At 40.1% G+C, this 15,397-nt stretch overlaps 1 protein-coding gene across 3 annotated transcripts in view; it reads left to right on the top strand.

The window, feature by feature from the left end:
* Window positions 1-15,397, top strand: part of YLPM1 (YLP motif containing 1) — an 89,199-nt gene that overhangs the window by 43,743 nt on the left and 30,059 nt on the right. For 2 of the 3 annotated variants that reach the window (XM_075531986.1, XM_075531985.1), the window contains exon 5: window positions 11,569-13,686. In XM_075531986.1, the coding sequence (XP_075388101.1) occupies window positions 11,569-13,686 (2,118 nt within the window). The remainder of the gene's footprint in view (window positions 1-11,568; window positions 13,687-15,397) is intronic. The other variant, XM_075531988.1, reaches the window with a different exon arrangement.

The following is a 15,397-nucleotide window of genomic DNA, read 5'->3' as shown; positions in this document are numbered from 1 at the left end:
AGAAAGAAAAGACCAAAAGAGATGTCAGAAGAGACGTTGACCAAAAAAACAAACAAACAGAAAAGCCTGTAAAAAATTCAAGGTCTGTTTGTTGACCTTTAGGTATGTTTTCTGGTCGAGTCTGATGGGGTGCCATGCTCTGGCCCCAAAGTCTATTTTTGTTATTCTCTGGGGACTTAATTGCTCTGCTCCCCTTGTTGTTCTCTTGCACACGCTTAGTGTTTTGCCTCGGTGTGGTGGGGTCAGATTGGGTGCAATTCCTGCACTGTGTTTCCAGTGTTGTCCCATAGGGCTGTGGATCAGTGAGGGATGCCGTGTCTCATGGTGAGTCCAGCCACATGGTCCTCTCTGCAATGACAGCTCTGAGCAGGTATATCATCCTCAAGACTTGAAGGGCTGGGACATGCTTCACTCTCTTCCTCCCCCTTCAATTGCTCCTGTGTGCTCTGCTCAGACATGTCCCTCTCCCTGAGCTATAGCTTCAGTGCTGTCCTCTGAAGTAAATTCTTCTGGGGGGAGAGGTAGCTGTCCATGTAGTTGGGATTGGGGCCGGCCCCTCAGACCTCAATACTGGTTCCCTGCTTCATGCTGGCATGTTGCATTCACATCTTAAGAGTACAGGGTTGAAGTCTGGTCCCTCTTTCCCTGTGGAGATATAAACAATAGATTTTTTGTTGTTGTTTTGTTTTCTTTTGTTGCGCTTTGTCTTGTTTTTGTGCTATCTCTGCAGGTCTATCTAGATAAGATAGGCGGGATAAACAATCTGGAGGATTAAACAATGGGACCCACAGTTCTGGGGGGACATGAGAGAGGGGGTGGTGGGGGAAAAGAAGTGAATGTTCACAAACCCAGGGACAAGGGAACAATGGGTGATCCAAAATCGGTGGAGGGTGTAGGAGGCCTGGTAGGGCTTTGTCAAAGGCAATGTAACCGAGAGGAATTACTGAAACCCAAATGAAGGCTGAGCATGATCGTGGGGCAAGAGGAGAGTAAAAAGAAATAGAGAAAAGAACTAGGTGGCAAAGGGCATTTATAGAGGTCTAAATACAGCCATGTACATATGTAAGTATGTATATGATGGGGAAATAGATCTATATGCATATATTTATAGGTTTAGTATTAAGGTAGCAGATGGACATTGGACCTCCACTCAAGTACTCCCTCAATGCAAGAACACTATGTTCTATTAAACTGGCATTCCATGATGCTCACCTTCCCGATATGATCGCTGAAGACAAAGTGAGTGCATAAGCAAATGTGAAGAAAGCTGATGGTGCCCGGCTAACAAAAGATATAGCACCTGGAGTCTTAAAGCCTTAAAGATAAGCAAGCGGCCATCTAGCTCAGAAGCAACAAAGCCCTCATGGAAGAAACACACCAGCCTGTGCGATCACAAGGTATCAATGGAATCAGTTTTCAGGCATCAAAGAACAAAAAATCATGTCATTGTGAATGAGAAGGAGTGTGGAGTGGAGTCCCAAAGCCCATTTGTAGGCAACTAGACATCTACTTACAGAAGGGTCGCAGGGAGGAAACTAGCCAGTCAAGGTGCAGTGTAGCAACGATGAAACATACCATTTTTCTCTAGTTCTTTAATGCTTCCTCTCCTCCCCTCCCACTATCATGATCCCAATTCTACCTTCCAAATCAGCCAAGACCAGAGGATGTACACTGGTACAGATAGGAACTGGAAACAAGGAATCCAGAACAGATGATCCCTTCAGGACCAGTGGTGAGAGTGACGATACCAGGAGGGTAGAGGGAAGGTGGGGGAGAATGGGGAACTGATCACAAGAATCTACATATAGCCCCCTCTCTGGGGGGGGGGCAGACAACAGAAAAGTGGATGAAAGGAGACATCAGATAGTGTAAGACATGACAAAATAATTTATAAATTATCAAGGGTTTGTGAGGAAGAGGATGTGGGGAGAGAGGGGAAAAATGAGCTGATACCAAAGGCTAAAGTAGAAAACAAATGTTTTGAGAATGATGACGGCAACAAATGTACAAATGTGCTTGACACAGTGAATGTATGTATGGATTGTGATAAGAGTTGTATGAGCCCCCAATAAAATGATTAAAAACAAACAGATGCTGAAAGTTGCTCTTGAACTTAGAATACTTAAAAAGAGAGAAGGAAACGATGAAGTACAAAAGCTGAACAGATTTTTAAATATGCAAAGACCTGGAGTTAAAAAGCAAGAGAAGAACCAGCTTTGCATTTCCCAAGCTGAAAGAACTGAATGGAAAATTCAAGCCTCAAATGGAAATATTTCTATATTGCAGGAGACTCAGGGCAAAACATTGAAAGACACAGGAAGCATTAAGAAAAGGTGGATGAATACATAAAGTCACTATGTCAAAAAGAATTCGTGTTCAGCCATTTCGTTGTTTTTGTTAGATGCTGTCAAATCTCCCTGACTCACAGCAACCATGTGTACAACAGACCAAACGCCCGCACTGTCCTCACGATTGTTCTTATGTTGGCCCCGGTTTTGCAGCCACTGAGTCCATCTTGTCAAGGGCCTTTTCTTTTCGCTGATCCTCTGCCAAACATAATGTCCTTCTCTGGGGACCGATCTCTCTTGATTCCATGGAGGCGGGTAGCATATGATCAAGAACCAATGGTATTGAAGGAGTCCATGCTGCACCTGAAGGTGCTGGCAGAAATTTGGAGTACAACTGATTGGAAAGGCATCCATATTTATGCCCAGACCAAAGAAAAGTGATCCAAAAGATTGTGAAAACTATTGAACTCTATCATTAGTATCACATGCGATTAAAATTTTGCTGAAGATAATTAAAAAATGATTGTAGTAGAGCATCAATAGCCAGATTTAGAGGACGACTTGGGACAAGGGCTGTCTTTGCTGACATCAGTTAGATTTGAGCAGAAAGAGAATACCAGAAAGATGTTCACTTGTTTGATTATGCAAAGACATTAGACTGCATGGATCATCACACACTGTACATAACACGAGAAGAATGGGCGTTTGGGAACGCTTAATGTTGTGCTCATGAGAACCTGCACATAGATCAAGAGGCAGTTCGTAAAGAGCAAGAGGAGACTGTGGTTTCGAATCAGGAAAGTAACACAGTCAAGAAGTGGGACTCTGGAGATGATTAAAATTGAAGAGGACTTGAAGCGCTCACTCGGAAAGATCAAAGAATACAGACTTCAATATGGACTTCAACTCAATGTAAAGCTATCCTCACGAGTGGACAAATAGATAGCATTGTGATAAATGAAGACAGGTTGAAGCTGTAAAAGGATATTATTTTACTTGCATCTACCTACTATCAGTGCCATGGTAGCAGCAGTCAAGAAGTCAAGTGAAGTATTGCTTATAAAGACCTCTTTAAGGTATTAAAAAGCAGAGATTTCACATTGAAGATAAAGGTGTACCTACCCTAAGCCATGGTGTTTTCAGTCACCTCACATGCATTCGAAAGCTTCCAGTGAATAAGGAAGACGTGATACCTTTGAATAAAGGTATGACAAAGAATATTTAATATCTCATGGACTCTTAGAGAACCAACAAATCTGTTGGATTAGGTCCATCCAGAATACTCCTTAAAAGTGAAGTATAGCATTCAAGGCTTGCTGTATTCCAGTTGCTCCCAGCACTGTATTTTGAGAAAATAATTCTTGGTGCTTTGCTGGGCTGTGCTCATCATAAATCAAACGTCTTTGTGTTTGGGTTTGTTTTGGAGCTCTGTTTTACTCCTTTGGTGTAATAGCATGGTGTGAATGGTTAGCGTGCTTAACTGCTAACCAAAAGGTTGGTGGTTCAAATCATGCAAGAAAGCCCTGATGATCTACTTGTGAAAAATAAGCGGTTGAAAACCTGGTGGAGGAGAGTGCTATTTCTACACACACCGTTGCCAAGTCAGAGCTGATCAAACAGCCGGCTGTAGGGATGGTAGCGCTCTCTGTGCGCTCATTAGTCGCAGGTGTTCTAGTTTATAGTGACTTATTTCTTTGGGGGAATTTTTAGTTTTTAGGACCTTGGTCTATACATGTTAGAAAATAGGCACTATTTGACATGAAAACTAAAAGAGTAGAATTTGATTCTAGAATTTAATTCCCGACGTTACTAGTGTCTTATTAGTCACATAGTGTACTGACTTGAGTATGTTTGTATAGGTAGTGTGATAAACATTATTTGGTTTGAGGTGGTTTGTTCTGTATACTGCTTAGGTTTTTTTATTATATCAAATCTTGAAAATTTTCTATTTGGTTCTTAGGGCTTTACACTTAGATCTAGGACTTTGTACTTAGATTTAGGGTTTCATACTTTTAGGGGCTTTATTTTTAAAGGATTTATTAATCAACAGAACTAAGGAAAAATTTGTAGATATCAAAACACCAAATATTTGTGTTTTTCCAGTGTGCATGCATCCGTACTTAATGAGATTGTACTTAATACATGGTTTATTTTAACTTTAGATATATATTTAATGTTGTAAGGTCTTAGTATGAGGTGGCTTCAAAAAGTTCATGGAAATTCTATTTTTTTTTATTCCGTAGAACATTCCATTATTTTTTATTCCATTTTTCACAAACGTTTTGAAATCTCTTATATATCATTATATTAATCCAAAGATACCTTGTTTATTAGTTTTAAATATGGAATGCTTCACAAATTTGCATGTCATCCTTTATATGTGCTGCCGAAACAAGCACAATATCTTATTTTTTAACATGAGTATCTCAATATAGCTATTTTAGAAACTTACAAGTTCCTTACTTTTGTAAATGAAATTCATCCTCGAAAATTTAAAAGCACAGTATAAAATGACAGCTGTTGAACAACATGTAGTCTGAAAGCAAAGCTCCTTTCTTTTCCATGGAAACTACACGTTAAATGTGCAGGAGTAAGGCTATGCAGTAATAAGTTCAGTGTCTTCATGAGCTTTTCCAATATGCTCCATGGTCTCTTCCTGTTTACCTGCTCACCTCTGAGCCCTTCCTGTTTTGTTTTATTTTGCCTTTTCTTTCCTCTGGTCTTTACACATGTTCGTTTCTTTGTCCAGAATCTCCTTCCTTGTGTTTTTTACTTGACTAATTCTTTTTTTTTCCTGCCCTGTATTGGACTTTTTGAAGGAGCAAGATACACATGCCTCATGTTTATCACTCTGTTTTTATTACTTTATTTTTTTAAAACTTTTTTATTGTTGATTTGGTGGAGGTGTAAAAAGTAGATCCATTTTTCCAAATTCAACAATTCATACACACTTTGTTTTATGCCATTGATTGTAATCCCATAATGTAACATCACTTATTCTACTTTTTCTCTGAATTTCCCATTGACTTTTGAACTTTCTCCTTGGGCAAATAGTGCCCTGTTTTCTTATTGTTTATTATTTCACTCTTCCTGTGGGCTGCAAACTCTCTTGCCAACACTCACTTTAATAGTAATAATAATAAAATGCTCACTGCCATTGAGCTGATTTCAGCTCATAACAACTCTGTGGGTTTCTAAGACTGTAAATCTCTCCGGGAGTAGAAAGCCTCATCTTTCTCCTGCGAGTGATTAGTGTCTTCAAAATGTCGGTCATGCAGTTAGTAGCCCGTCACATAGCACTGATGGGGCTCCTACCACAAACATACTAGTAGGCAATTTGTAGGTGTTCAATGAATGGGGCTCATGCCAAAATGTCAGTCATGGATACAATTCTGAAAGTACTCATCATCTGTTTGGGAAGGCAGCTCATTCACATCCACAATTTTATTATAATACTAAGTAACATGCTTAATAAATTAGAGGGTCTGTGAAAAAGAAGACGACGCATTAAGATGGACCAACACTGTAGCTGTAACAATGGACTCTCATTAAGATGGACTACACAGTAGCTGTAACAATGAATGAACTCTCATTAAGATGGACGGCACTGTAGGTGTAACAATGGACTCTCATTAAGATGGACGACACTGTAGGTGTAACAATGGACTCTCTTTAAGATGGACCAACACTGTAGGTATAACAATGGACTCTCATTAAGATGGACGACACTGTACTCAATGGAAAGGTGTTAAGGGTGCAGGCCAGCAGAGAGGTTTGCTCTGTTTGTAGGGTCACTGAGTCGGAATTGACTGTTGTCTCATTCTTTCTCCTTTTAGCTGACCCCACTTCCAGAAATTTCTAGATTGTTTTTATCTCTGGTGTTCTGAACTTTTACAGTGATGTGCCTTGCATTTGCTTGTTTGCTTGAGATGAACTTGTTTGTCAAATCTATTTCAATTTTACTTTTCCTCTTTTTCTTTTTTTAAAGCCACTCAAACCCACTACTTAAAGAATAAGGAATCTGGAAGACTCTTTTTTAGAGAGAAACATTATATTAATTATACTAGACAGCTCAAGAAATCTGAAACCAGCAATATCCTGTTAATCCCTCCCCTCCCCAGCCTTCCCCTCTCATTGTTCCCACCCCAGTCCCTGGCCTCCATATAGCCAGTCAAAGTCTCATCTATTGGTGTATAAACCATTTTTCTTCTTCATAGTTTTTCTTTAAAACAATGGTGATTTGACAAGAAAAAACAAACAAACAATGGTGATACTAAATATTTATTTTGTACAATTGAATTTGCAAAACATAATTTATAGTTCTGACAATGTCTTGCAGTATTTAAGGAACATATTGTTTTTTTTTTAACATATTGTTTTTTATTGATGCATAATATCTCATAGTATGAATGTATCAGAGCTTGTTCATTCATTTCTCTATAGTTGGGGTTTTTGGTTCTTTGTTTTTTTTCTGTTGTAGAAGTTGCTACAATAAATAAACATAGGCGTACATATGACTATTCCTTTATATTCTTAATTTCTTTAGGTTATATATCAAGTAGATTATTTTTTATTTTCTTGCATTTGCCCACCGTGTGGTGTGTAGTGACACTGTTTGAGTTTGTAGTCACCCTCATGCATCATCTTTGGTAGGAAGAGTGCCTATTCATGTCTTGTGCTCCTTTTTATTTTTATTGGATTGTTTGTATTTTCCTTGTTAAGACGTTAGTTCTTGATAGATTTTAGAGGTGAACCCTTTATATGATGTATTATTACTATTTTCCCCCAATCTGTGGGTTCTTTGTTGACTCTCGATGAAGTCTTTTGTTATACTGTAAATGTCATATTTTTAGTAGGTCCCATTTCTTTTATTTTGTCTTCCATAGTGTGAATGTTTTTAATTACTTTTTGTAGTGTGTTTGTGTCTTGTATTGGGGTCCTTAAGTTTGTCCCTAATTTTTCACTGATGGTCTTATAAGATTCATATTAAGGTCTTTGATCCATCTTTAGTTTTTGTACATTGTGTAAGGTTTGGATCTTGTTTCATTCTTTTGCAAGTAAAGATTCATTTTTTTCCAGCACTATTTGTTCAAAAGGGTATCTCTTGCCCATTTAGTGTGTTTTAGTTCTTTATCAAAATTAAGGTGTCTATAGGTTGTATTTCTGGGTTTTCAATTCTAATCCATTGGTACCAAGTTGTTTAGATTATTGTGGCTATATTGTAGGTTTTAAGGTGTGAGAGTAAAAGGCCTCCTATTTTGTTATTGAATTGTGTTTTATTTATCCTAGTTTTGTTTCCTTTCCATCTAAAGTTGGTAATTCGTTTTTCTATTTTTTTGAAAAAAATTGTGGGATTTATTTGTATCAGCATTACATTGAATTTTTTAAGTAATTTTACTATGGGTTTTGGTCTTTGAATTTTTTCTTTAATGTTCTCCTTTTATTCATTATACTGGAAAATCTTTCCGAAAACTGGACTCTCTGAGCTCTGGGAAATTTTTCCATGCTATTTTGTCATTAACTTTTCTTTTTTTCTCTTTCTGAAATTCATTAGTCGCATTTGGACCTGTTGATAAATTATATTTTTTGTCTTCTTTTTTCTCTCTCTTATTTTGTTGTACTTTCTGTGTTTATTGTGTGTTTTAAGAACTTTGATCCTATTTTATATAGAGCAAATTGTTCTTGATTTATGGGTACAATATCTTTAAAAATCCCTCTGAGGATACCAATTTGAGTTTTTAGTGATGGGGTTTTTGTATGTTGTTTTTTAATGTTCTTTCATTGTTCATGATCTGTTTTCTCTGGATGCATGTTCTGCTTGTTTATCTTTGGTCTCCTTTATTTTGGAGACATTCCTCAACTAGTGATCCTTGGCTCACTAGGTCCAATGTGGAGAACGTTGACAAGTTCTTTAGGAGCACTGTGTATGTGCGAAGGACTAGTCAGTTGTCAAAGATTTTGCTTCAGATGGTAGTTGGGAACTGGCAGCTAATGCAAGTAGACCTACAAATATGAACATTTAAACATTCAGCCTAAGGGGGGAGGCTGCTTGATGGCTCTAAATATAGACTTTAATTTATATATTTTCAGCCCCAAGACTTAACTCACTCTGTGAGAATCTTGAACCTTCTGGGCTTTGTGGACAAGCCAGCCCTGTCTCTGTTGGTGGCATCCCCATCTGTGACCAGCACTCTTATACCCCAGCTCCTTCCTTCTCCATAAGTCCCACCCACTTTCATTTTTTTGTCATCTAAATTAAAAATAAAATTAATATGATAACCTATTCCCAAGTGTTGTAACTCATTTATTTTTCATGGGTTTATATTTTTTAAATTTATTTTGAACACTTCATGTGGCAATTTGGCTACATTTCTCAGAATTCCCTTTCTTAAATGTTTCTAATTAGGATGGACTCCAAAGGAGGTTATTGCACCTAACATGATACAGTTATCCTTGGGAACCAAAAACATTCTAACCCTTTCCCCAAAGGAAAGGACATAAAGTTCCTTTTTTGTCTTCGGGTAGAATTAGTACTATTTTTCAAACTTGATTCACTTTCTTTAATTCACTTTCTATAGTTTAAATGCTGAGATATTATTATCAATATAATATGTTAGATGATAAAGAAAACAAAATACCCAGAAAATATCTAGTTAATATAGTTACATATTATAACAATATTTCAAATTAAGGAAGAAATACTCTTTAATTTAAATTTTTTATTATTACAGCTGGTCACTGGTGGGAACTAGTATTTAGAACTACCTTCTTCCACCACTCAATCCATAATCCCTTTCCCTCAGCAAACATCTTGGCCAGTCACAGATGCTTACCCAGTAGAGTGATCTAAACCTTTATTCTTGAAGAGTGTATGCTATTAGGAATTGGGCCTAACTTGGGTTTTCTAGCTTTCCATGAATTTTAATCCCTAAGAGATGCCCTAGCAGATCTCCTGTATTCCAGAGGAATATCCTTCTTACCCCTACAGTGTGCTGGTAATCCAGTTTCCCTTAGAAGTCAGAATCAAATATGACAAAATAATGATTTATAAATTGTCAAGGGTTCATGAGGGAGGGGGAAAAATGAGCTGATGCCAGGGGTTTAAGTGGAGAGCAAATGTTTTGAGAATGATGAGGGCAACAAATATACAAGTATGCTTTACACAATTGATGCATGTATGGATTATGATAAGAATTGTCTGAGCCCCCAATAAAAATTATTTTAAAAAAGAAGTCAGAATCAAACCACTCATCCACAGCCATTGCAGGACCCCCGCCCTTCTCTGCTTGCTGATCCAGAGCCCACAATGGCTAGGTGGCAGTCTCTACTTAGATGCCCCTGGAATCATTGTGTTTCCTGGGGGAAGCAGTCCTCTCTTCAGAACTAAGACTTTTAGACCTGCAAAGCCTAAAGTCACAGGATGGAAAGCAGAAGTTTTATTGGAATGCAATGCATTATTCTTCATTAATGTTCAAGCAAGTGAAACAAAACCCTTGTATTTCTCATGAAGGATATCATTGTTTACTCAGTTGCCTAGATTTAGTCTAAATTTCTCCCTTCCATCATCATTTTAATCCTGTTGAACTCCCAGCTCCTATCAGTTCTACCATCTTTCACATCTCTCACTTGCATCCCCCTCCTCTAAGTATGTCCTCATGAGACTCACTGTCGTGAGAGCCAGCCATCATCGTCACTCACCCAAACTGTGAAGATCACCTGTAAATGTTCTCCTCGGATCACTTTTCTCCAAAGCAGTCTTAAAAGTCAGGCCATATTTAAGGCTTTCGCTGTTTATAAAACATTGCCAAGCTCCTTAACCAGCGGAATTGATTTAGCTGTTACAGATTCAACATCCAACATGGCTTTAAAAATCAGTGGTTTGTTTTCTCCCAGAATACCAATTTAATCACAGGATCTAGAATCCAGATTCCTCCAGATTGGAGCTCTAAGCCCGGTAGTCCAGGATGTTTCACCACAACACCAGAATTGTAGCCAGCAAGAAGAGGGGAGTGGTCAAGAGGAAGCTGTGCTCTCAATTTTCTCTAAGGGTACAACCCAGAATGTTTTGTAAATTCCCTCTCAGTCCATTGGCCAGAAGTTGGTTTATTGCCATCTGCACGAGAGATTGGGGAATGGAGTCGTAAGTCTGGGCAGCCTGTCTCCACCTAAAACTAGAGGAACTCTGTTGCTGTAGAAAGGGGGAGGGTGTATATTGGAGGGTCACCAGCAGTTTCTGTACCAAAGACAGACAAGGTCTTCTGCGCATTGACCCGTGCCTAGCTCTTTGTGTTTCAGTGTGATTTTCCCATTCTGTCCTCCTCCCAGTTTTTCCTACTTTTATCTGCCCTTTGCTTCAGCTCCTGCAAACTATTTGTACATGCTGGTGTGAGTTTCTCTGCCTTCCTAGTAAATACTTCCTGAGTCTGTGATGCCCTTACAACCCACTCTCCTATGTTCCCAATACATATCTGTCAGCCGAATCCCAGAAAATGTGCCTTTAAAGACTCAGTATAAGCATCTTCATCTTTTGGACAAGACCAGCCTCACTCTGGAAGAATTAACCATTCACCTCTTTCTTGCCCTCGTTGTACACAGATAGACTGAGTCATTGTGCCTATCACAGCTCTCTGCATTCTTTGTTACTGGATTGGAAATTCTTTGCGCATACACATTTGATGTTTCTATCCCTTGGACAAGAGGAAGAAGAGTCACTTCCGAGGGCAGTTCTGTCCAATAGGGTTCCTTTGAGTGGAAGTGGACTTGATATGCTGCTGCTCTTTAAAGTGTTGTTAATTAGTCAAGATCTTAATGCTTTGTTTGTTTTTCTATTGAAAGTGAGTGAACTTTTCTGTCCACCAAGGCATAATATTTACTATTACGTTTTGTGTGTGTCATAAAAGATGTATAACAAAACATCTGCCATTTCAACCATTTGTGTGTGTCCCTTTCAGTGGTATTATTTACGCCTGCCACTCTCTGCCCCCACTCCAGATATAATTGTTTGTTAACAATTCTGTTCCTCAGTGACTTGCTGCGGGGTATGTTTTCAAGGGAATTTGCTAGCAACCCGATTTCCAAAACCTGCCCTAGGACCTTCTGTGCATTGCCACTCAGGCATACTGGTTCTAAGACATAGATGAGTTGAGAGTTGTAATGACTGAAAAAGTCATTATTGTAAACAGATTCTAAGGCAAGACTGCCTTAAATATTCTTACATGGAGAACTTTACATTTTTTTCCTGCTTTACTGTCTTGAGTAATATCTTTTGTTTTACTTGTAGATTTGATGGTCCTCGAAGATTTGAGGATTTAGGGTCAAGGTGTGAAGGACCGAGACCCAAAGGGCCTCGTTTTGAAGGAAATCGCCCCGATGGGCCAAGACCCAGATATGAAGGTCACTCAACAGAGGGCACTAAAAGCAAATGGGGAATGATTCCCCGGGGGCCAGCATCTCAGTTTTATATTACCCCCAATACATCCCTAAGTCCTCGACAGAGTGGACCACAGTGGCGAGGCCCCAAACCACCTTTTGGACAGCAACATCAGCAGCCACCTCCTAAGTCACAAGCAGAGCCTCTATCAGGAAACAAAGAACCGTTAGCAGAGACCAATAGTAACCAGCAGAAGAATTTAAAAATTCAATCAGCTGCATTTTCCGTTACTGCAGATGTAAAGGATGCCAAGGCGGCTCAGTCAGATGAGAATCTAAGCGACTCTCAGCAAGAGCCACCTAAAAGTGAAGGCTCGGAAGGACCTGTAGCGTCTTCTAGTTGGGATCAGAATTCTCAACGTGTGGAGACTCACATGGACAAAGCCCACGCAGTTACTCAGTCTGTAGCCCTTGCAAATAAGCCTGTACCTTCTCAGTCTGCTCTTCCTTCAAAATCAGGGGGGATGGAAGGAGGAGACGAAGCTGTAGCAACATCAGCACCATTAACTGCAGATAATGATTTTAACTCCCTCGGGATTGGTCTACCCGCTCCAGAAAACAACCAAGAAAAGGGGTTGCCCCATTCAGATAACAGAGAGAATAGATTAGAAGGCAGTCGAGGCAGCAGTTCCTCTTATAGAGGTCCTGGGCGAATGGAAGACACACGGGATAAAGGTCTGGTAAACAGAGGTCGAGGCCAGGCAATTAACCGGAGCCCAGGGTTGGTCAAGCAAGAAGACATTCATGATAAGATGATGGGTAGACGAGAAGACAGTAGAGAAAAGATGAGCCGAGGAGAAGGCAGCCGGGACAGAGGGCTTGTGAGACCGGGAAGCAGTCGGGAGAAAGTGCCAGGTGGTCTGCAAGGCAGCCAGGAGAGAGGTAGAGCAGGCAGCCGAGAGAGGGGACCACCTCGGGGGGCGAGCAGTCAGGAGAGAGGACTTCCCCGGAGGGCTGGGAGTAGGGAGCGAATACCACCCCCCCGAAGAGCTGGGAGCCGGGAGAGGGGACCACCTCGAGGGCCTGGCAGCAGGGAAAGGGGACTGGGAAGACCAGATTTTGGTCGTGATAGAGGTTCATTCAGACCAGAACCTGGAGATGGTGGCGAAAAAATGTATCCATACCACCGAGATGAGCCTCCTAGGGCCCCCTGGAATCATGGAGAAGAAAGAGGGCATGAAGAATTCCCATTAGATGGTAGGAGTGCTCCAATGGAACGGGAGCGACTTGATGATTGGGATAGAGATAGATACTGGAGGGAGAGTGAGCCTGACTATCAGGATGATACCCTAGATCCGTATAACAGAGAGGATAGGTTTTCAGCGCCGCCATCTCGGTCTCATGACGGAGATAGGCGGGGCCCTTGGTGGGATGATTGGGAAAGAGATCCGGAGATGGATGAGGACTACAACAGGGAAATGGACAGGGATATGGATCGGATTGGAAGACCCATGGATGTATATGATAGAAATTTGGATAATGAATGGGACAGAGATTATGGGAGACCGCTGGATGAACAAGAATCACAGTTTCATGAACGGGATATTCCATCTATTCCATCTTTACCAACCCTCCCACCTCTTCCACCTTTGGATAGATATCGGGATGATAGATGGCGAGAAGAACGAAATCGAGACCATGGCCATGGGTACGATCGAGATTTCCGTGACAGGGGCGAGCTGAGGATTCGAGAGTATCCAGAAAGAGGAGATGCATGGCGGGACAAGCGAGATTATGCTCCTGACAGAATGGACTGGGAAAGAGAACGATTGTCAGACAGATGGTACACATCTGATGTGGATAGACATTCCCCCATGGCGGAACACATGCCCTCCACGCATCATTCCTCTGAAGTGATGGGGTCGGATGCAAACTTAGACTCTGACCAAGGCCTGGGAGGGGTCATGGTTCTCAGTCAGAGGCAGCATGAAATCATTTTGAAGGCTGCACAAGAGCTGAAAATGCTTCGGTAAGTTGACGACTTAAGATCATTTCTTATAGTCAAAACCACATTCAGACTGCGCTTTTTAAAGTGATGTGATGTATTTAAGTGGAATCATTTAATTCAAGTTCTTATCACATACTTGTGTATTTCTGGTCATCCAGCACTGCTTTAGAATTTGGAGAGGGACTTAGGGACTGTGTTACAAACTTAGGCCCCGAAAGTGAAAATTGATAGCCACTCTTGACTCTTGGAGCTGTGTCGCTGACATGCCATGGCAGTGCATGTTGGAAATACAGGACTCTCTAGTGCTCTGGACTTCACAGGGCTCCGATGTGGCCTCCCTTTTCCCCGTAGTCAGTTTGTTCTTTGGTATTTGAGCTGACAGAGTCCATGTGCACTAAGTTTTGGTATAATTTTGAAAATGCTGTTGAAGATTTTCTCTTAAAGCTAAGAATGCTTTTTACCTGGAAGTGTCCTCATTCTTGTAACACTTATCCTTTCTTTGGGGGATGCTGACCTCTCAGTATAGTCAGGTGCAGCTGTCTGCTTGAGGATGTGCCTTAATCAGATGTTTTCTTGGTGGGCTAGAGAATAGAATATGGGTTTCTTTGTTTCTAATCAAGTAACTCTGTGTAGGTATCTACATAATGCTTCCCATGTTGTAGCAGTAACAAGAGCTAGCGTGTGTTGTGTGCTCGCTGTGTGCCAGGAACCATCCTAAGTGCTTTGTGTATAGTAACTCATTAATCCCTCACTTTGACTTGACTGCATTGTAGGTTAGGAAGTGAGGAATCAGTGCCAAACTTTTAAGCTTTTTAGCAATTTCTTAGAAAATAAGTGAACAGATTTTGATAGGTTCCAAAGTATGTTGCTTGCATTGTTTTTCTGTTCTGGTCTGCATCTGTGAATATATAAATTGAAGTGTAACAGAAGTTTTAGAACTAGAAAAATAGATTTCCATGGTCTGTAGAAGTTATGTACCAAGAGGTGTTTTTTTCCAGATTTCTTGTGAAGAAGGTGTGGGAAGCATGACAGATCATTGAGCTACTACACTACTCACTTTTGCATGATCGATGTTTTTAATTGAACACCTGTGTGCTGTGTTGATCACTTAGCATAACTGGGGGCTTCAAAAAGTTCATGAAAAAAATGGAATTAAGAGATAGTGGAATTTTTCCACAAATTTTTTTAAGGCCCCCATCCCTGTATGTCACCTCAATCTGCTTTTCTCAAAACCTTACCTCTCAAAGGCCTGCAGAGGTAAATAGTATTATCTCTACTTCACAAATGAGAACACTAAGACTCAGAGAGGTTAAGTTCATTTGGTTAATAAGTGACAGACCTAGATTTGAAGCCCCCACCTCTGCCCATTTCTAAAATCTTATGTTGTTTATATGGAGAGCACTCAGCTGGTTGTGTTGTTAAACTGCCAGGATTTCTTGTCTTGTCTTTTTAAAACGTCCTTTTCATTCATTTTGCTTTGCATAAAATGCTAGGTAAAGATACTTCCCTTTCTCTTTTTATTTTTACTGACGCCCTTTCTAGGTAACAGAAATAAAACATACTAAAGATATGTACTAAAGAAAACATGTACACATTTATAATTGAATACAAGTAGCCTATGTTTTCAGTATACAGTCAAAGAATATGGTTTTCTGAGGCAGGAAATAATTTTCTTGCATACTCAACTCTTTCTCATCCGTTTGAGTTATCAGCACTTTATAAAATGTACAGA

This window comes from Tenrec ecaudatus, chromosome 14, assembly GCF_050624435.1.
Source record: "Tenrec ecaudatus isolate mTenEca1 chromosome 14, mTenEca1.hap1, whole genome shotgun sequence".
Lineage (NCBI taxonomy): Eukaryota > Metazoa > Chordata > Mammalia > Afrosoricida > Tenrecidae > Tenrec > Tenrec ecaudatus.
The sequence above is the reverse complement of the archived record's forward strand: the minus strand, read 5'-3'. Positions and strand labels throughout refer to the sequence as shown.